Source organism: Geotrypetes seraphini, chromosome 3 (genome assembly GCF_902459505.1).
Source record: "Geotrypetes seraphini chromosome 3, aGeoSer1.1, whole genome shotgun sequence".
Lineage (NCBI taxonomy): Eukaryota > Metazoa > Chordata > Amphibia > Gymnophiona > Dermophiidae > Geotrypetes > Geotrypetes seraphini.
The window spans coordinates 235,744,191-235,766,050 of NC_047086.1; the positions used below are offsets into that span (position 1 = coordinate 235,744,191).

The 21,860-nt window shown below is 45.4% G+C and overlaps 2 protein-coding genes across 6 annotated transcripts in view; one reads left to right on the forward strand and one right to left on the reverse strand.

Moving 5' to 3' along the window:
• LOC117356363 (retinol dehydrogenase 7-like) overlaps positions 1 to 5,435 on the forward strand; it is a 69,269-nt gene extending 63,834 nt beyond the window's left edge. For all 5 annotated transcript variants that reach the window (XM_033935482.1, XM_033935481.1, XM_033935479.1 and 2 more), the window contains one exon: positions 3,604 to 5,435. In XM_033935482.1, the coding sequence (XP_033791373.1) occupies positions 3,604 to 3,818 (215 nt within the window). In that variant the 3' untranslated portion in view covers positions 3,819 to 5,435. The remainder of the gene's footprint in view (positions 1 to 3,603) is intronic.
• Positions 5,436 to 9,818: 4,383 nt separating this feature from the next.
• On the reverse strand, positions 9,819 to 14,055 carry LOC117356618. The gene is made up of 2 exons (XM_033936088.1): positions 13,851 to 14,055; positions 9,819 to 12,685 (listed from the first exon to the last, which is right to left on the reverse strand). The coding sequence occupies exon 2, from the start codon at positions 12,149 to 12,151 to the stop codon at positions 10,343 to 10,345; it is 1,809 nt and encodes a 602-aa protein (XP_033791979.1). The 5' UTR covers positions 12,152 to 12,685; positions 13,851 to 14,055; the 3' UTR covers positions 9,819 to 10,342.
• Positions 14,056 to 21,860: the final 7,805 nt, after the last annotated feature.

The following is a 21,860-nucleotide window of genomic DNA, read 5'->3' on the forward strand; positions in this document are numbered from 1 at the left end:
AATCATCAAATATCTATGCAGTTTACATAGTATTCCAAAATAATCATGGAGAGAGAAAATAAAATAGGAGGGAGTATAGCTGAAGAAAAGCAAAACTGCAATAATTAGTAGGGTAGGAAAGAGAAGAGATAGTGATAAACTGTATGTTCATGCAGGTGACATCCTAAGTCCAATCAGGAGGAATTAATTAGTCAAATGTGTCTCTGAATAAGAATGTTCATCAAGGGAGGATTCAAGTCTGAGCTGCAGGGGGGAGGGCATTCCATAGGGTGAGGCCTGTTATAAAAAAAAAAAATACTGCTGCAAATAGAATCATAGGTAATCTGTCTAGTGGTTGGGATGATGGTTTTGTTGGAGTACGTGTAGTATCTGAGAGAGCAGTTAGGGAGTTATGAGGTGATCATAATAGGGAGGGGAGTTTGATTGACGTGTTTTGAAAATGAAATTGTATGTTATTCTGAGGGTGACGGAGAGCCAGTGTACTGATTTTAATAAGGGAATTATGTGGCTGAATATTTTCTTTCCAGTGATTAATTTAATGGTACTCTGAATCAGCTATAAACATAAGAGATCTTTTACTTGAATGCCCTGGTAAAAAGAATTACAATAATCAATGTGGATAATGACTAAGGAATGTATTAAAATGTTTATTGCTATAGAAAAGGTAATAGGTGTGTGGAATGGTCTCTCCATAGAAGTTGTGGAGAAAAAAAACCTGTAGCATACAAAAAGGTTCATTTGGACGGAAGGAACGCAAGAGATCATCTGGGTCACTTTCTGATGAAATTGTAGACTAGAAGGGGCTTACAATTCTTACCTAAAATATGGCACCATACTTGAAGTATATATGTCCCTATGGCAGTGTAAAGTGGCGTAGTAAGGGTGAAGGATGCCCCTCCCCTGCCATGCGCACTCCTCCTTCCCTTTCCCTGTACCCCCTTTGACGTCATTTCCTAGGTGCGAGTCCCACAAGTGACATCAGAGAGAGTGCCAAAAAGGTACAGGGGAAGGGAAGGGGCTCGCACGGGGAGCAAGCGTGTGGGCAGGGGCGGAGAGGAGGAGGGTTGCTGCCACACCCATAGGAAGACCACGTCCCCTGCACCTCTCTTAAAACACCATTGGCAGTGTACAAAACACAGAACCACATAGAACAGATTGGAGAGACTGGAAAGCTAGGCTTTAGAGTTCTCGATGTTGAGAAGTTGAAAACGTTTGCTAGGTGGTGAAACGAAACTGGAATTGGATAATGCATTATGCTGGTATGTGAGAGTCCTTAAAAATTTTTTTGAAAAATAAAGTGCTTGGGGAATAGTTGACGTGAGGATAAGATTTTTTTTTTTCATGAAATTTTATTGAATTTTTATCAAAACAGAAAAAATATACAATTCAAAAAGAACAATGTATCTTGACAAAAATCCAAAAGAGAAAAGATCTGTATTACATATTATGGACATAAAGGGAGAAAATCAAAAGTTTCTCTAATAGTTCTTTATATCCAATAAATGCAAAGGGAAAGATCATAAGTCAGAGAGTGAGGGGTGTAAAAAGAAAGAAAGAAAAAAGGGAGGGGGAGGGTAGGAGGAAAGGGAAAGCCCGAAGTCAAGAGGAAGATAAAGGGGAGTCCCCCAGAGGCCAGTCAGAGTAAAAGAAAGAGAAAAAAAAGAACTGAAAGATAATAGATAGCACACTAATATATTTGGAGGTAAGTTAGATAAAATCCAAATGAGGGTAATATTTTGAGTCCTGTATTTAATATGTACCTGTACTTGAGACTTATTTTTAAATTAATATAGTGTATGTTAGGTCACAAGACTGTAAAAAATATGGCAACAAAAGAACAAACAGGGCAATATTCAAAGTGATCTATGCAGGCAGAAGAAGCTTCTGCCCCTTAAATCATGCTCAGTGGGCTAGTTGCTGATATTCAGCTGCATTTTACCAAAGAGAGCTGCTAAATATTGACTCTAACTGCAGAAAGTGAAAGCAGGCCATGGAAGGGCATAGTCAGTGAGGAGCCTAGGAAAATACAGATACCAGTGATATTCTTTACTGGTACCTACATAGCTAAGGAACCAAACAGGACCACTGGGATAGGGTTACCAGATATCCAGATTTATCTGGACATGTCCTCTTTTTAGAGACTGTCTAGGTGTCTAGATGGCTTTCTCCCCTGTCTGGGGAGAAAATGTCAAGTCCTAACCTGTCTGCCCTGTCCCCCACCTGCCTCCAGCTCTGCTGAAATGGAATTTTCAGGCTGGCCGGCAACAGCAGCAGTGAGGTGAGCCTGCTGCTGTCGGCATGCCTTGGAAGCCTTTTCACTGGAGCGTCTCACCTACATGGGAACAGGAAGATGCTCCAAAGGGAAAGTTTCTGGGGCAGGTTGATGGTAGCAGGCTCACCTCGCTGCTGCTGCTGCTGCTGCTGCTGCGGCTGACCTGAAGATTCAATTTCAGCGAGGAGGTAGGTGGAGTCAGGAGAGAGAGAGAAGCACCACTCCGCAGGGGGAGGGGTAGAAGGGAAAGAGAAAGAGACAGAGAGAAGCACCAGCAGGAGGGGAGTTGGAAAGAGGGGGAGGGAGGTAGAAGCACCCATGTGGGGAGAGCAGAGGGAAGGAGGTTGGAGGGATGGAGAGGGAGAGAGAAGTGACTACATGGGGAGAGTTGGAGGGGGGAGGGAAAGAGAGAAACATTAAAATGGTACAGAAGATGGGAAGGGGAACTAAGGAAATGGGTGAAATGTGAGGTGGGACAGGAGTGAGACTAGTGGGAGGAAGGGTCAGGGGTGGGGCAAAGGCAGAGTCCCATGTCCTCTTTTTTGAGTTACAATTATGGTAACCCTAACTGTGGAAAGTGAAGGTAGGCCCAGGAGGACCTACAAGGTATGTGTGTGTGTGGTGGGGTGTATGTGTGTGCTTCCAGAGGAAACCATATTCTTTGAAAGAGTCTGCATGAAGGCTGTGTTATTTGGGGATAGGTCTGCCAGGAGCCTTTTTTTTTTGGGGGGGGGGGGCAAGATTAGGACTGGAATTGGGAGGCATGGAATATGTTATTCCCCTTATGCAAGTCCTGGCTGATATTCTGTCTTCCCCAATGGCTTTTAGGACCAGATTCTATAAACAGCGCCTAAGCGCTCATATATTGCAGGTGCTATTTGGCACAGTTGTCAATCAACTGCTAGACATCGCTTACAGAATCCCGCCTAGCAATGCTTAGGCATTGTTAGGCGTCCTAGAGATAGGCGCTGGTATATTAAGCCAGGTTTTACTTGGCCTAATTTACTGGTGCCTCACTTGGATGCCTATTGATGTCTAAGTCAACCACTTATATTCTCTATTCCTAACCGTGCCTACTTTTCAGTTAGGCATTGGAGGATGCCTTGACTTAGGTATTGTTAGGCATCCTAAGGGTTCAGGGCCGAACTCTTAATTGTAATTAATTAAGTAATTCATTTTTTGTTTAAAAAAAAATTGTGCACAGATTCCAAAGTTAAGCGTCCTTGATTAGGATTCCTAGTAGTGCCTAATGTAGACATCCGATACAGAATCTGGCCCTTATTGTTAAACTTTGTTTATTTTCCTCTTATTTTGTACTTCTGTGTACACAGATTGCAGAGCTACACAGCAGATGGTGTCTGGAACCAATCCAAACCTGTCGCTGGTGACGGACTGCATGGAGCACGCTCTAACAGCAGTGTATCCCCGTACCCGCTACGCCGTCGGCTGGGATGCCAAATCCTTCTACATTCCCATCTCCTACCTGCCGACAGTGCTGGCAGACTTTCTGTTAACTCCGTCACTACCCAGGCTCAACAGTGTGTAACAACTGTGCTGCGTGGGTATGGGAGGAAGTGGGAGGGGTGGTGCTGTCCTTGGAACATCCTAGGATGCTGCAATTGGCCTGTAATGATTATGTTGCCCTCTGATGATCTTCTGTAACAGAGATCTTCTCAGTTATCGTACATGAAATGTTACATAGATTTATTGCAATACATTACTATTGTTCTCCCATGAATGCCTTCTCCCCTAATTCTATCTCATTTTGCTGGAGACCATCGTGCATGACTTCTATTCTATTCTGTTTCTTATAACCCATTATATCTACCAGGATTCTATGTGGATAACAAAAAATAAATCCCACAAACAGAGAGAACTACATTTTAAAATCTACAGAATTACAATCAAAATTAAATTCACAGTAATTGTTTTGTATTAAAAAGTACATTGTCAACTCTACGTAATTGTAAACAAAGGCCTAATTGTCTTAAATGTAATGGTAGGTTGTTCCAAATCTAGAAGCTTAAAAAAAACAAAGGAAAATTCAAATAAATGGAAACACTGAACTTTCACTACTGAAGGAAACATTAACTTGTACTATTGTGATTTACAAGCATTATTGCAAGAGCTAGAGATTCAAGTTTTAAATTAGACCATATGATTTTCGGCTTTATGTGTGTGTGTGTGTGTGTGTAAGGGGGGGTGTGTCATTTTTGATAGAATGTCTAAGTCCAAGTTTGGATGTTTCCTTCAAGACATTCAAAGTTGGAGGCTGAGAAATGGCTATTTTGAACAGGACATCCAAATAAATTTTTTCAAAAATCATCTACTTGGATGTCTTGGCTGTCAGAACATCTAGACCACCAGGATGTCTAATTTTATTCACCATTTTTTTTTAACCACAAAAACATCCATGTGGGAGGGGCCAGAATTGTGATGGACTGGCCACATAGACATGCTAACAGAGCAGTACAGCACCTTAGAGGATACTGATGTGAACGTCACATAAAGGGTTCCAGAAGTACATCTCACCATAACCCCCTTCTAATGTATGTTGAGCCCTCGAAAACTCCCAAAAACTTACTATACTCATCTATCTACCACCCCTGTAGCCCTTATGGCTGCAGGTGTCACCTATATGGCAGTAGTGGGTTTGGGTGGGCTCATATTTTCCACCATAAATGTAGTGGTCAGGCCATCATGGGTTATATGATGACAGCTCTGTTGGGCATTCCAGAAAAAAGAGTTCCAAAATTACTTTGAAGGGTGGACTAGGCGCTGGCATTGGTGCATAGCTTCCCAAGGGAAATACAGTACTTCGAAGGTGACCATAGTGATATTCAGCAATGAGGTATGCAGCACTTTTTCTAGGATGAGTTCGCAAACGTAATTGTCAGACCTTGTACTGTTTCATTCAGATATTTGGGGGGTGGGAGGGGGGTCAGTGACACTGGGAGAATATGGGGGGTCATACCTTCAAGGATCTAGCGGTCATCTGGTAGCTTGGGTAACTTTTTGACACTTAGACACTTATAAAACAGGTTTACCGTATTTTCGCGGATATAACGCGCACCTGTGTAAAACGCGCACAGGGGTATAGCGCGCAGAAATCACGATGATATGTACCAAAACTTTTCTATACCGCGCTCAGGCATATAACGCGCATGATGCCCGACGCTCCTTTCGCCCGCCCTGACTTTCCGTGCGCTGTCCCGACTCTCCGTTCACCCCCCCTGACTTCCGTGCACTGCCCTGACTTTCCGTGCGCTGTCCTGACTCTCCGTTCACCCCCCCTGACTTTCCGTGCACTGTCCCCCCTTGAAGTCCTGTCCCCCCTTGAAGGTCTGTCCCCATCCTGAAAGCCTGATGCCCCCCCCGACGTCCGATACATCCCCCCCCCGGCAGGACCACTCGCACCCTCACCCCGAAGGACCGCCGACTCCCCAACAATATCGGGCCAGGAGGGAGCCCAAACCCTCCTGGCCACGGCGACCCCCTAACCCCACCCCGCACTACATTACGGGCAGGAGGGATCCCAGGCCCTCCTGCCCTCGACGCAAACCCCCTCCCCCCAACGACCGCCCCCCCCCAAGAACCTCCGCCCGTCCCCCAGCCGACCCGCGACCCCCCTGGCCGACCCCCACGACACCCCCACCCGCCTTCCCCGTACCTTTGTGTAGTTGGGCCAGAAGGGAGCCCAAACCCTCCTGGCCACGGCGACCCCCTAACCCCACCCCGCACTACATTACGGGCAGGAGGGATCCCAGGCCCTCCTGCCCTCGACGCCAACCCCCCCCCCCCCCCAACGCCCGCCCCCCCCAAGAACCTCCGCCCGTCCCCCAGCCGACCCGCGACCCCCCTGGCCGACCCCCCCACCCCCCCTTCCCCGTACCTTTGGAAGTTGGCCGGACAGACGGGAGCCAAACCCGCCTGTCCGGCAGGCAGCCAACGAAGGAATGAGGCCGGATTGGCCCATCCGTCCTAAAGCTCCGCCTACTGGTGGGGCCTAAGGCGCGTGGGCCAATCAGAATAGGCCCTGGAGCCTTAGGTCCCACCTGGGGGCGCGGCCTGAGACACATGGTCGGGTTTGGCCCATGTGCCTCAGGCCGCGCCCCCAGGTGGGACCTAAGGCTCCAGGGCCTATTCTGATTGGCCCACGCGCCTTAGGCCCCACCAGTAGGCGGAGCTTTAGGACGGATGGGCCAATCCGGCCTCATTCCTTCGTTGGCTGCCTGCCGGACAGGCGGGTTTGGCTCCCGTCTGTCCGGCCAACTTCCAAAGGTATGGGGAAGGGGGGTGGGGGGGTCGTGGGGGTCGGCCAGGGGGGTCGCGGGTCGGCTGGGGGGGCGGTCGGAGGTTCTTGGGGGGGGGCGGTCGTTGGAGGGAGGGGGGTTTGCGTCGAGGGCAGGAGGGCCTGGGATCCCTCCTGCCCGTAATGTAGTGCGGGGTGGGGTTAGGGGGTCGCCGTGGCCAGGAGGGTTTGGGCTCCCTTCTGGCCCAACTACACAAAGTACGGGGAAGGCGGGTGGGGGTGGCGTGGGGGTCGGCCAGGGGGGTCGCGGGTCGGCTGGGGGACGGGCGGAGGTTCTTGGGGGGGGGGGGGCGGTCGTTGGGGGGAGGGGGTTTGCATCGAGGGCAGGAGGGCCTGGGATCCCTCCTGCCCGTAATGTAGTGCGGGGTGGGGTTAGGGGGTCGCCGTGGCCAGGAGGGTTTGGGCTCCCTCCTGGCCCGATATTGTTGGGGAGTCGGCGGTCTTTCGGGGTGAGGGTGCGAGTGGTCCTGCCGGGGGGGGGGATGTATCGGACGTCGGGGAGTCGGCCGGGCAAGAGGGCTTGGGCTCCCTCTTGCTCCGATCGTGGATGCGGGTGCGGGTGGGAGCGCGTGCGAGCGGTCGTTCGGGGTGGGGGTGCGAGCGGTCCTGCTGGGGGGGTGAATCGGGCGTCGGGCGGGGTAGGAACTATGTTTAAAAACTTTTCTATACCGCGCTCAGGCATATAACGCGCGAGGGGTATGCGCGGTAGGTAAAATCGCGTATAACGCGCGCGTTATATCCGCGAAAATACGGTAGTTAAGAATGTCTAAGTTCCAACCAGGATGTCTTGCAAGAGGTTCGATTATCGCCGCAAGATGTCCAAGACTTAGCCGCTTCAAAGCCCACTCAACTCCTACCCATAATTCTTAACACATCTCTTTCTGAGTTGGACATCTTGGAGGGTAAAAGTCACATAAAACATCTAAAAATCTTTGTTTCAATAATCACCATTGAACATTATGCTGAGCAAATTGTCCAAGTGCCGATTTAGATATTTTTGTTTTTTTGAAAATTCCCTAATAGCCTTATAAATCCTACAAATTAGCTTTAAAAAAACCTCTTTACTTCAATGGTAGCCAATATAGATCTTGCTTCACACCTTCCCATCCAACTGTGATTATTAAGCACTTACTACTACTATTTATTATTTCTATAGCGCTGAAAGACGTATGCAGCGCTGTACATTTTAACATACAATAGACAGTCCCTGCTCAGAAGAGCTTACAATCTAATTTAGACAGGACATTTCAGGGTTGAGGAGGTTATAGTGGGTATAGGTATCTGACAGCAGTGAGGGGGAGTTAAGAGTTGAAAGCAGTTTCAAAAAGGTGGACCTTTAGCTCGGATTTGAACACTGCCAGGGACGGAGCATGACGTATTGATTCAGGCAACCTGTTCCAGGCATACGGCGCCGTAATAAAGAAGGGACGGAGACTGGAGTTGGCAGTGGAAGAGAAGGGTACAGATAAGAGGGGCTTGCCCGATGAGCAGAGATCACGGCGGGAACATAGAGTGAGATGAGTGAGAAGAGATATCAGGAGGCTTCAGAGCGAATGCACTTGTAGGCCAGCAAGAGGAGTTTAAACTGTACTTACCCATAGCCATGCCTTTCTTTATCTCAATGTGCACAAACTTTTAGGCTGTTGGTGTAAATCTCGGGGCTGTGGCTGGTGGGCACCCGGAAATGCGCGGACATCGATGTAATGATGTCACACGCATGCGCGGATGTCCTCCAGCCTTGGTCCTGAGCCTCCTATTACCCCCGGGGGGGTGCTGCAGGAGGAGAAGGAGCAGGTGCAGGCACCGGCTGATTGACTACAGGATGTGCCTCTCACCATGAGATGCATGTCCTGTAAGCAGTCAGCCGGCACCTCTCCTCCTCTCTGGCATCTCGGGGCATGCCTGGAATCCTCCGGGGCACACTAGTGTGCCACACACTTCTTTATCTTTTTCCATCTGTCTCTCATCAGAGAGCCATCATTCATATCCTTTCTGTAGCCCCCCCCCCCATCCTTCCCCAGCTCCCCTATGTATTACTATTGTGTTTGGGATTTCAGAAGTAACTGGAAACAGAAGGGTTAATCAAGAAACATTAGAAAAGCAAGAGAGTTTTATTTTTCTCATCAGAATGCAGCCGTGCACTTATTCAAGGATAAGGTATATGGGTAGCAAGAAATGATTTAAGTGATGGGAAGAATGTGTTTTGGATTCTGCTTGGTACTTGTTTGCTGGGTACCTGCCTTAGCTTAAAAGAAAAACATGACAAGAATTTGGAAGGAGAGGATGGGGCAGTAATTGGCAGAAACTCATAGAAATCTTGTTAGCTGAAATATTACAAAAATGTATGCAGTTCAGTATTTAGACAGAGAGAACATTACAGTACCATCTATAGTCTGTGTGTTTGCTGTCTGTACCATGCCCTATGCTCACCTATCCTCTTTGTAAAATTGTAATGTCAATAAAGTTTATCTGAATCTGATTCTCTTTTATAGCCTTTTTGTCTTCTAAGAGGATATTAAAGCCATTCTCATTTCATTACATCCCCCCCCCCGACAACATCGGGTCAAGAGGGAGCCCAAGCCCTCCTGCCCAGCGATCCCCAACCCCCCCCCCCCTCCAATTATGTTCAGGGCAGGAGGGAGCCCAAGCCCTCCTGGCCTCTCACCTCCCACCCCCTACAAGATTGGGCAGGAGGGAGCCCAACCCCTCCTGCCTAGGCAGACCCCCTACCCCCAACCCCCACTACAATATGGGCAGGAGGGCTCACAGGCCCTCCTGCCCTAGACACAACCCCCCCAATGACCGCCCCCCCAAACCACCGATTGGCCCCCCCACTGACCCGTGACCCCCGCCGACCCCACAACCCCCTCACCCCCAATCCCACCCCCCATACCTGTTAAATGTTGGACGGACGGACGGGTGCCAAACCCGCCCATCCGGCAGGCCAGCCGGCTCCGGAATGGGGCCGGATTGGCCCAGGCAGCTGAAACCCCGCCCACAGGTGGGGCCTAAGGCACCTGGGCCAACCAGAATAGGCCCGGGAGTCTTAGGCCCCTCCTGTTGGCGGGGCCTTAGTGTACTGCTATTATTCTTAGGGTAAAGCTATATCCCACTTTCCCTTCCCCTCACCAGCTCTCTGACTGGGAAAATTAATAGCATACACAGATGACTGAAAGCATAATATAGGTTTATTCATACGATTTTATAATAATGAAATCATGCAGTAAGGAATCAATAATTTGTTACCATATATTGCATCATCACTCCGGTATCGGGGGACCAGCGAAACATCGGAGGTAGCGTATTCATCTCATATCAGCATCACACGGCTCGTCAGCAGTGGAGAAGTCCCGATTCCACTGAGTTCTGCCTGTCTTTTTATGCCCAGATTATGGTCAGGAACCGGTTTGTATACGTGCTCCAATATGAGCATGTCACAAACAAGTTAGGCACTTTTTTGCTCAAATTATTATGGTCAGGATCCGGTTTGTCTATGTGTTCAAACATGAACATATCACAAACCATTTCCTGCTTTTCCCCCCTTCTCTTGATTAATTCATCCATATCCTGTTTTGACTAAATCTGGCTCGCCAGGTGCAAGTTATCTTTCTGAACTCTAGTTCCCCTTTTAAAAAAAGAAAGTTGTTATTTGGTATTAGGATCCTTTTAGTAGAAGATGGTTTCTTAAACAGCCATTGTTACTAAAAACAACTCTCATATCATATCCAGGTATATCCCATACGTATCACATTCGGTCCTTAACAATGAGTGTTGTATGTAACCATCATCACTTTTTGTTGTTTACAACAAATGCCATATGCCACATAACAATTCCAGATAGATAAAATTATTACCAGAATAACAACTATTAACAGAGGATGGATGATCCAATCCAGAGTCGTTTTGGCTGAAGGTGAGTATCCTAAAAATATATCCCACCAATGATGTGAAGTAGCATCAGCTATTCCTGACCCTATTGTCACTATCGAGTCTGCTGCAATAGTGGTGGTAAGCTGATGAGCCATAATACTTTGATTTAGGTATCGGATGGCACTCTGTATTTTGGTTGATTGAGTTAATATTTGCTTAAATCTGGTCAAATTTAAATCCCAATTTGGAACATCCAATTTAGTGCTATTCCAAATGATAGCCACATTCTTATCCACATCGGAAGTTAATATGAATGTGTCATTTTCCCAGTGTAATACTGAAATGTTATGAATACATCCCGAAAAAGGCACTGCCATTCCTGGTATCACTGGTTGATCAGTTACTACACATACCACTTGTGGTGCTATTTCGACCATATACCTATAAGTTATTGGCATAATAGTCCATTCACATTTGTTTACAGTATTTTGCAATAAACATGGTTCATATACAGCAGATTGTAATTTACAAACTTTTCCACTTAAAGTGTTATCACAAAAAGTTAGATCATGGGTACGATTATACATATCTATCACCTGTCCATAAAAGGTGGGGGTCCAAAAGTGTTGATTAGGAGCCGACCCAATTAGTAAAGGCATCACTATGTATTTACACATTATACTCTGTTTGGTTACATTGTAAATGGTAAAATATCCCTGACATAGGGTTTCCTCAAACCTTATCCCCGAACTAGGTATTTGTAGCCAATGGCCTGCACGGATTATATCAGAAAAGACGGTCCTCCACACTTGTTCATTTGCTGTCAAAAGTTGTGTTTGAAAGACATTTTTCTGTTGTTGCTGCTGTAATGTTTGCAAAGAACATATAGTCCAATTGATTATGTGAGTAATATTAGTATCTACAAGGAAGGTTAGAGAATTACTAGCATTAAAAAGATCTAACATATCGTTATCCACGCCAGCTGCTAGTGTCATTGGGTACCAAATAGTAGGCATCCAATTAGCTTGTATAGTTAAAGCATCATTAATTTTACTTCCAGCGTTATGCAGCCTATTTGCTAAAGATTCTATATCATAACTGTTTATTGTCCCGGTAATAGTTCCAAATCCTCCCAAAATAGTATCATACCAGGCTCTCCTATATCTACATCGACTAAAGGGAGGAAAGGTAATTTTGAATTGTACATGTGTTTGTTCCGCATGCTGACCCACCATTTCACATGTTGACGGTAATTGTTTAACCTGCCCTGGATCAATTTTTGCAGAATCTATATTTACAAAGATAATAAAATCTGCCCATGTAGTACGATTCTTAATAAGAGATGCATTAGTACATAGAAAATATTTGGGGTCTTCTAATGTCAGATGCAACACAGTTCCATTCCAGGTGCTACAATTTTGTATTGCCTGCCATTTCTGTTTTGTATTTAATTCTGGGAACACAGTCTTTAAGCAACATAGAAGTGACACATGGGCAGTGACATTTACCACTACTTGACTCTGATATAGGGCATAAAAGATATACCCTCTTCTGTCATTGTGAGGGCCTTTCCATATGTCCACATTAGTTGTGATGTTAGCTATTGTACATCTCTGTCCTTTTTTCACAACTAAACTTTTCCTGTTGTCGTCTGCTGGTAGCATTTCTCCATCCCCATTGAAATCGAGCATTGTCATCCAAAACCAGACGCCTAGCCGGAGTCCATCCTTCTACGTGACCCAAAGATACGATACCAAGGACTGTGAATACGCATAGGACGATTCCTGTAAAATTAAACACAATATTACTCCCGTAGGTAACATTTCTCCTGTGGGACATATTCCCATCTTTCTACACCGGACCTCATTATCAATAGCGTACGGTCTTGTCCCACTGCTATCACTTCAGCGGGAGAGAGGGGATACCATTTCGGTTGCTAATCCAAATTTTGGTCCCAACATTTACAGTATTTGTGGATCCAAACCCTTTTGCCCCCCTAACCGTCAATTCTGTAGGGGCTGTGGTTTCTCTCACCGGAGCTATATATATAATTAGTATTACCCTAACCTCCCCTTGATAGTCAGCATCAATTACCCCCTCCCAAGACAGTTATTCCTTTTGAGGCATAACTGGATCTGGTTGCCAATTGCCCATAATGTTCTTTCGGAATTTTTCTCTGTGTTCTCCACAGCTCTAGTGGTGGAATGTGGTACTGCGGGTCAGTGTAAATCCTGGAAGGAAAGCACATGGTCATTAATAAAAAGAACAAAGAAAAGAAACACATGAAACATTTTCCCCTCTGTTAAACATATCGCAGAGTCACAGTCTCTGTGTTGAATTGTTGAAAAGATTCAAAAAAGGGTTTTTTTTTTCCTGAAACACAAAACACACAGATTAAATAGACTTATTTCAAGGTCCTGTGGTACCAAATATGGCCACAGGAAAATTTAAACAGGCAGACACATTCTCTACATGGTAAAATTAGACTGTCTTTTTCCTAACATCAGGGAATTATTCTCAATCCATATTCTTTATTAGGTTCCTATCCTGAAGAGCTTACTTGTAAAAAGTAAGCAAAATTTCAATTCCGAATTCATCCACTTACATAAAAGTTTATTATAATTATTCTTTTCCGGTAACAAGGTTAACAAGCCTTTTGTTTCACGTTTATTTTAATTGTATAGGTACTTAACCTCTACTTTTGTTAATCTTTTTATTTTAAACTTCCCAATTTAATTTTAAAATGCATTTAAATTTAATTACTCCCTAATCATACATTTCGGGCAATGCACACTTTTAAACCATGCAGGGGCACAAAAATTCATATTCAAAACTAATTTGAACCCTGAGATACAAAGGCAAGGAAACTTTTTTCCTTAACATATTTCACAAACCTTTCTCCCACATTCCAATTCCAATATAACAATTCAGTGTTAAAACCCATCTAGCTGTTCAAACTTCTTTTATCCATTCACTTATGGCAAAATCCACCTCATTTAATATCACCTCCTGATTCCTTCTGACCCTGCATTACCTTTCTTTCAACATTCTGATAACCTTTTTTTAAAATATAAAGAAACAAGGGAATAATTCAGGCTACATTAACATATTTGTTTTTTTTTCTTGTTCTCGTACAGAACTTTCAGACAAACAGCTCCTAAACTACCAAAATACCTTAATTATTCTTACGCAAACTTTCTTTGTTTCTTGAACATCAAAAACAACAAGAACTTTTCCCCACGGCTGATCGGAATTCCAAACAGCATACATTTCCCTGTGTATGCTTGTAAAGTTTTCATTCTAAAAAATCCTCCTGCTGCTAACAAGGTAATTGCAAGTTACTACATTTGAAATCCACAATATGTTAATATTTAAGCACATTTTAAAGATCGATACCTATTTCTGAAAGATATCTCAGCAGCTCAGACAAAGAAAATCTCCATACTGTGGAATTTCCCTCCTTCTCTTCTTTTTATACTTATATTGTGCCACTTTTACAGCTGCTCTTTCTGCTACATCCTGATAATGTTCCAGTTTATCCTTTAATAATTTACTATTACATTCCAGCACCAGACACCGTCCCTCTAATTCTAACCTACTCTGTTCTACTCTCCCTTTCTCATTAAGTGCCATCTGCAACCGCTTGTGCACCCCACGGTATGCAGAGGCCAACACCCAACTCCTTCGAGCTAGGGTAACTGCTTCACCTGTTTTCACAGGGATTGTTTCAAGTACTTGTACAACATTCTTTGGTTTAAGTGCCGTCTGCAACCGCTTGTGCACCCCACGGTATGCAGAGGCCAACACCCAACTCCTTCGAGCCAGGGTAACTGCTTCACCTGTTTTCACAGGGATTGTTTCAAGTACTTGTACAACATTCTTTGGTTCACATTCCCTTAACTCCTTATCCCATGATTCCACCAATCCATGATTGGCCATTTCTGCCGCTATTATTTCATACGGGTCCCCGGTCCAGCCAGGTATCCCTGCAGGTTCTTTTTTAGATTTCTCCTTACGCCGGAACATTGTTCGGTCTTATTTAGGGAGATCCTGCCGACTACGCCAATTAATGTACTGCTATTATTCTTAGGGTAAAGCTATATCCCACTTTCCCTTCCCCTTACCAGCTCTCTGACTGGGAAAATTAATAGCATACACAGATGACTGAAAGCATAATATAGGTTTATTCATACAATTTTATAATAATGAAATCATGCAGTAAGGAATCAATAATTTGTTACCATATATTGCATCATCACTCCGGTATCGGGGGACCAGCGAAACATCGGAGGCAGCGCATTCATCTCATATCAGCATCACACGGCTCGTCAGCAGTGGAGAAGTCCCGATTCCACTGAGTTCTGCCTGTCTTTTTATGCCCAGATTATGGTCAGGAACCGGTTTGTATACGTGCTCCAATATGAGCATGTCACAAACAAGTTAGGCACTTTTTTGCTCAAATTATTATGGTCAGGATCCGGTTTGTCTATGTGTTCAAACATGAACATATCACAAACCATTTCCTGCTTTTCCCCCCTTCTCTTGATTAATTCATCCATATCCTGTTTTGACTAAATCTGGCTCGCCAGGTGCAAGTTATCTTTCTGAACTCTAGTTCCCCTTTTAAAAAAAGAAAGTTGTTATTTGGTATTAGGATCCTTTTAGTAGAAGATGGTTTCTTAAACAGCCATTGTTACTAAAAACAACTCTCATATCATATCCAGGTATATCCCATACGTATCACACTTAGGCACATGGGCTGGGTTGGGGGTATGGTTCATAAGAAAACAGATGACTGGGAAAATAGTCTGTGTGTCTATAGTGCGAGTGGGGCAATTTGGGGTGTTTTCCTTGAAACTCACAACAGGTAGGAAGCTTTAGGGTAATGCAAAGGGTTTCCTAAGTAGTGAAACATTTTTAACAAAATTGTTTGGGAACCAAAAAAATGCATATTAAAACATTGGTTGTTTAACTTTAATACTTTTATCTATTTCTCTCAGATGGAGGGATAAAATTAAGAAAAAGGTCCTACTAGCAGCAACTTTGTTGTAAAGAGTAAAGAAGAACAGTTAATTGTTGCTGAATAGAGATTTAACTTATTAAGATTCAGTTCAAGACTGAGAAAGTGTAAAAATCAATTTAACTGCAGAGCTGTTTGAAAAGAACCTTAAAGGTTCCTGAGAATATAACAGCTTCACTGGGGATGAAAGGGTAAAATATTCTCTCAGGGGTTAAAAATAGTAATGTTGCCTTGAGATTTTAAACAGGAAAAGGAAAGAAGTGTCTCTATAAAGGTGATGGGTCAAAAGCGCGCGAGGACAAAGGTGCGCCGACAATCGAGCGCAGACAACTGAGCGCAGGGCTTGATCGTGCCAAAGAAAACCCCTATTTTATAGGGCTCTGATGGGGTGTGTGTGTGGGGGAACCCCCCCCCCACTCTACTTAATAGGGATCGCGCTACCTCACGCTGCCATGTTGGGGGTGTGTGGGGGGTATAACCCCCCACATTATACTGAAAACTTAACTTTTTCCCTAAAAAACAGGGAAAAAGTTAAGTTTCCAGTATAATGAGGGGGGTTACAACCCCCCAAACCCCCCACAACGCCAGCGCAATCTCTATTAAGTAAAGTGTGTGTGTGTGTGGGGGGGGTTCCCAACCAACACCCCCCATCAGAGCCCTTTAAAATATGGTTTTCTTCGGCGCGATTAAGTCCTGCGCAGTGGCGTACCAAGGGGGGGGGCGTGGGGGGCGGTCTGGAAACAGCCTGCAGCAAGATCGCGATGCCAGCGATCTTTGCCTGCTTCGGCTGTTTCCTCCGCCACGTCAGAGGAGGGGCGGGACCGCGGCGGAGGAAACAGCTGAAGCAAGCAAAGATCGCTGGAATCGCGCGATCTTGCTGCAGGCTGTTTCCCCAGGGAAATGAAGCGGGGAGGCAGGGGGAATGAGCAGTGCTTCGTGGTGGTGGTGGTGGGGCCGAGCGGTCCTTCGAGGTAGTGGGGGGAGGGGGCAGCAGGCCTTCAGGGTGGGGCGGGCAGGCAGACCTTGTGGAGGGGGGATACAGGCCTTCAAGGGGCACAGGCAGGCCTTCGGGGGGTGACAGGCCGTCGGGGGGGGGGGGGGTGACAGGCCGTCGGGGGGGGGGTGCAGGCCTTCGGGGGGGACAGGCCTTCAAGGGAGGGCACAGGCCTTCAAGGGGGGGACAGGCCTTCGAGGGGGGTGTAGGTCTTCGGGGGGTGCAGGCCTTTGGGGGGTGCAGGCCTTCAAGGGGGTGCAGGCCTTCAGGGGGGCAGGCCTTCGAGGGGGGTGTAAGCCTTTGGGGGGGTGCAGGACTTCGGGGGGGAAGGACCTTCAGGAAGGGGCAGGCCTTCAAGAGGAACAGGCAGGCAGGCCTTCAGGGGGGGCAGGCCTTCGAGGGGGGTGTAGGCCTTTGGGGGGGTGCAGGCCTTTGTGGGGGGTGCAGGCCTTTAAGGGGGGGGGAAAGGCCTTCAGGGGGGCAGGCCTTCAAGGGGAACAGGCAGGCAGGCCTTCAAGGGGGGGAACAGGCCTTCGAGGGGGGTGTAGGCCTTTGGGGGAATGCAGGCCTTCGGGGGGGTGCAGGCCTTCGGGGGGTGCAGACCTTCAAGGGGGGGGGACAGGCCTTCAGGGGGGCAGGCCTTCAAGGGGAACAGGCAGGCAGGCCTTCAAGGGGGGGGACAGGCCTTCGGGGGTGTGCAGGCCTTCAGGGGAGGGGGTGCAGACCTTCAAGGGGGGGCAGGCCTTCAAGGGGGGCAGGCAGGCAGGTCTTCAAGGGGGGATAGGCCTTCAGGGGTGGGATGCAGACCTTTAAGGGGGGGACAGGCCTTCAGGGGAGGGGGGACCCTGGTGTAGAAGTACACGGAGGGAAGGGGGAGGGGTTCAAAGAGACGTGCATATGCCGGACTTTGGGTGGGAAGAAATAATGGGTCTGAAAATAGAGGAGAGAGAGAGAGGTGATGGACATGGGTTGTAGGGAGGGAAGGAACAGAAAGGTAGAGAAGTTGGACACAAGGGATGGTGTGGAGGGGGGGATAGAGATACTGATTAGGAGGGTAGTTGGGAAAAGAAAGGGAGAGATGGTGGACCCTGGGGTGGTGGGGAAGGAGGGAGTGCTGCTGGATGAAAGGGTAGTTAAGAAAAGGTGGGTCTGTGGAGGGAGACAAAAAAAGGAAAGATGCCAGACATCCGGGGGAGGGAAGGGAAACAGAAGGGGAGGACAGAGATGGCAGATGGATGGTTAGCACGGAGAAAGAAGGAGACCCTGGCAAGCAAGTTATCAGAAGACAACCAGAGCCTTGGACCAACAAGATTTGAAAAATAACCAGACAACAAAAAGGTAGAGAAACTAATTTTATTTTCTGTTTTGTGATTACAATATGTCAGATTTGAAATGTGTATCTTGCCAGAGCTGGTGTTAGACCGCAAACGTGAGCTAGGATTTAGCAGAGAGAGGAAAAGTCCTTTTTGTTTCTTTATTTTATTTACACCACAGTGCCAGTGTGGTTAGGAGAAGCCAAAGGGGGATGAAAAAGCTATAAAATAAACCCACCAGGATGTTTGAAAAAAACACCCAATTGGGCAGGAAAATCGAATCAATAAACCAATTCAATAGGCTGAATCGAATCGAAATTTTTTTTCCTGAATCTGGCAGCACTAGTTTGCGCTACTGTCTTAAGACTTTAGAATCTGGGACTGGGGAGAGATGGCATCCTCAGTACTTTACAATGCAAGTGAAATGAGAATTTGGTCAGATTTTTGAAGGGTCTGCACTCTGCAGAAGAAAAATATTGTATAGGCCGGGACATGAGACAGCAGGAAATGGGAACTTTTCTTCCTTCTATTTTTGTGAATGGCAAGGCTGAGGATGTCAGAGAGTTCAGTTAAAATATGTGCTTTATAAGAAAATATAATAATGTGTTTTATAAAGTTTATAACATTGCTGGCCTACCCGGTGAGGTGTTCCTAGTGGTGGTGATGGCAGCGTGTCAATGTGTTGAAAGGAAGAGGTGATCTGGGAAATTCTGCTGAGCAAACTCCGGGCCTATTTCCACCCCCCAGTTAGTCCACTCCACTCAACTGGTTCACACATTGAGTGAGTCTTTGGGTGTTGTTCCTGGGTAGTTGTTTTGGGATCTCTTCCAGTGGTTTGTCAGTATCTCCTTCTGGTCCAAGGAAGGAAACTTTGTTAACCTTAGCACTGACCTACAGAATATGTTTGTAACAGCGCTGCTTGTGTGGCAATAGTCTATGTAGTGATCGAAAGAAAAAAACAGACCTTTGCACATTTTTGCACTATATGGTGGGTGTATGAGGAGATTCACATTTCCTGCACAGCTAAGTCCGTGTGAAGTTACCTTGTGCTGTATTTGACATCTAGCAAAGTCTCTGTTTGGAAGGAAAGATCTCAGTTTAAAAATGAAGTGGCCAGAAGTTATGGTAAAAGCAGATAGCGTAGCTGGTTTTAAGAAAGGTTTGGACATATTCCTGGAGGAAAAGTCCATAGTCTGTTATTAAGACATTGGGGAAACATCTGCTTGCCCTGGATCGGTAGCATGGAATGTTGCTACTCTTTGGGTTTTGACCAGGTACTAGTGACCTGGATTGGCTTCCATGAGAATGAGTTACTGGGCATGATGGACCATTGGTCTGACCCAGTTAGGCTATTCTTATGTTATGTTCTCATCTGTAGGGGCCTTTGTTTTCACTTCTTATTTTAATGTATTTTTTTTCTGAGAACTTATCAATGTTTTTTTATAATGGGAACAAAAATGGAAGAGAATTAATGTGTGTGGAATGGGGGGGGGGAACTAATTTCTTCAGCTAAATAATTCAATCCACCTCAACCAGACATAGGAGAACTCACGCACCATTCACACACCCTCCAACCAAAAACGTCAAAAGAAAAAAACAGTTCGACAACCTCCCAGCCATTCGAGCTGCAACACTCGACCCCCAACTCTACAACCTATTGACCTCGACCACAAACTACAAAACCTTCAAAAAAGAAATAAAAACCCTTCTATTCAAAAAACACATAAAACCAACTAACACAATCAGAACTGTCCCAAGCATCACCTGCAACTACTCCATATGTACTTCTGATGTCATGACAATTCAGACATAATTTATGTTATGTTATGGTATGTTTGGAATAATGGTTACATATATGAGGTTCAATAAAAGAAAATTTTCACTGCCTGTTTCTATTATGACCATTTATTCAGTTTCATGGTTATTACAAAAAATATTTTTTTACATGGTGGGGGTGTCAAAAAATTATGGGCCCCGGGTGCCACATACCCTAGGTACGCCACTGGTCCTGCGCTCAGTTGTCTGCGCTCGGTTGTCGGCGCGCCTTTGTCCTCGCGTGCTTTAGACTATGAACCCTCTATAAAAGTGTATGCAAGTGTGAGTGCCTGTATATGGGTTCCAGAGAAAGTGAAGTCAGCAGCACTGCAGAATTCCAAACCTCTCAGGAGTGAGAACAGGGAAGATATTGTTGTAGTATAGTCAGGATTTCTAGAAAAAGGAAATAATTATTTTTATTTTCTAAGCAAGAATCGCACAGTTTAGGCTTCCTGACTGTAAGGTTCATTACTCAGCGCACTCACTGAGGAAGATAGTGTTTTTACATTTATTTTAATTAAGATAAGGTGTAGGGTGAAGATTATCAGAAGTGAAAGTCACCGCCACGAAGGAGAACTGAAGCAATTCAAGCAAGCAAGGAAACTTCAAAATTCAAGGTTTCTGGGTCTCATAGTTTAAAGAACTCCTTACACAAAGTTAGGATATGCTGATATTTAGGACTCCTTTTACTAAGCTGCGTTAGGGCATTAACGCGCGGATTAGCGCACGCTAGACGCTAACGCCAGCATTGAGCTGGCGTTGGTTCTAGCCACGTAGCGCGGGGTTAGCGCGCGCTAATCTGCGTGCGCTAAAAACACTAGCACACCTTAGTAAAAGGAGCCCTTAGTGAAATGTTTGGAGACACTTTAGAAATTAAGTTTACACTTTGCTAAGTGTTTCTGTTGGGAAAAAAAATAATATAGCTCAAATGGTTACAAGAGTTGGAAAGTAGAACTGTACAAAATTTCTCTGCTATTTTCGATTGTAACACTGGCCAGCAGGGGCCTCTTCTCAAAAAAAGTATTATAACTATTTATTGTATTTTTATATGAGTATCAACTTGTTCATATTTCCTTTAACTGGATTTACAAATGTAGTGCAATAAACTTCCCTTGCAGTTAAAATTAAGCACTGGTAATTTAGACTGATTCTCATTAATCTCACACAATTTTTTTTTGGTTTTATTTATAATATTTTAAATTTATCTTACAAGCATTTCACCACTTGATACAGATCAAGAAAAAAAAAAAATATATATATATACAATAACATACAAAGGAAAATATTAAACTCTTATTTAGCCTACAACATAATCATAAGAGATCGAGAAAAGAAATAAAACATCCAAGCTTGGAGAGAAAATAAACTTACAATTAGAGCAATGGCAATAAACTACCTAACCTACAGCGTAGGTCTACCTAACCTACCTAACCAAGGTCAAGTATCATCTGGCATGGTTACCAACTTTTCCTTTGACTCAACAAATTCTATCAATTGCTTAGGCTCAAAGAAAAAAAAATTCTTATTTAAATAAGATACATAACATTTTGCACACAATTTTTACAAAATGATTTAAATCTATCTATCTATCCAGGGGCAACTCAAAGCAATCTGCAGCCTGAGGTAAGGGATAAGCTGGTGCCCCCCCGCCCCCCCCCCCCGAGTATTCAAAATGGGGGTAGGATAAGGGCTGCCCTAACTATTAGGAAAGACTTCTTAAAATTTAGTAGCTTCAGTAACACAGTAAATGACAGCAGAGCCTCATGCACCACTCCGTTCAGGCCCAGGTCACCCATGTTTAAAGCAAAGCAATAGATCCTGCCAGACAAACTCAAAGAACCAGGGCTAGATGCACTAAAGATAGCGACTGGATCGCTATTGGCCAATTCTCCAGCAGAGATTGATGTGCTATCATGTTTGCATGCAAATATGACCGAACAATAGCTCAGTGAGCGATTGACACACGTGCAGAGGCCTAACAGCAGTGACTGGGGAAGCAGACTCCAGTCACTGCTGTTAGGGCTTCTTGTGTGTATGGTAAACAATTTGTTCCATTTGGGAAAAAAAAGCCCCCCCTCTGTGCCATGACCCCCCCCACTCAAGCCAGGCACCCCTGAGCCACCACACCCCAAACCCAAACAAAATGTCAGGAGGGATGCCCAATCCCTCTTGCCAGGCAAAACAGCCCTGCACCATGGCCTCCCTGAGCCTCCACTATTTGAACCCTGAAAAAATGGCAGGAAGGTTGCCCAATCCCTCCTGCC

Coding starts and splice junctions, on each gene's coding strand:
- LOC117356618 (XM_033936088.1), bottom strand. CDS start 12,151: ATGACAATGCTCGATTTCAATGGGGATGGAGAAATGCTACCAGCAGAC.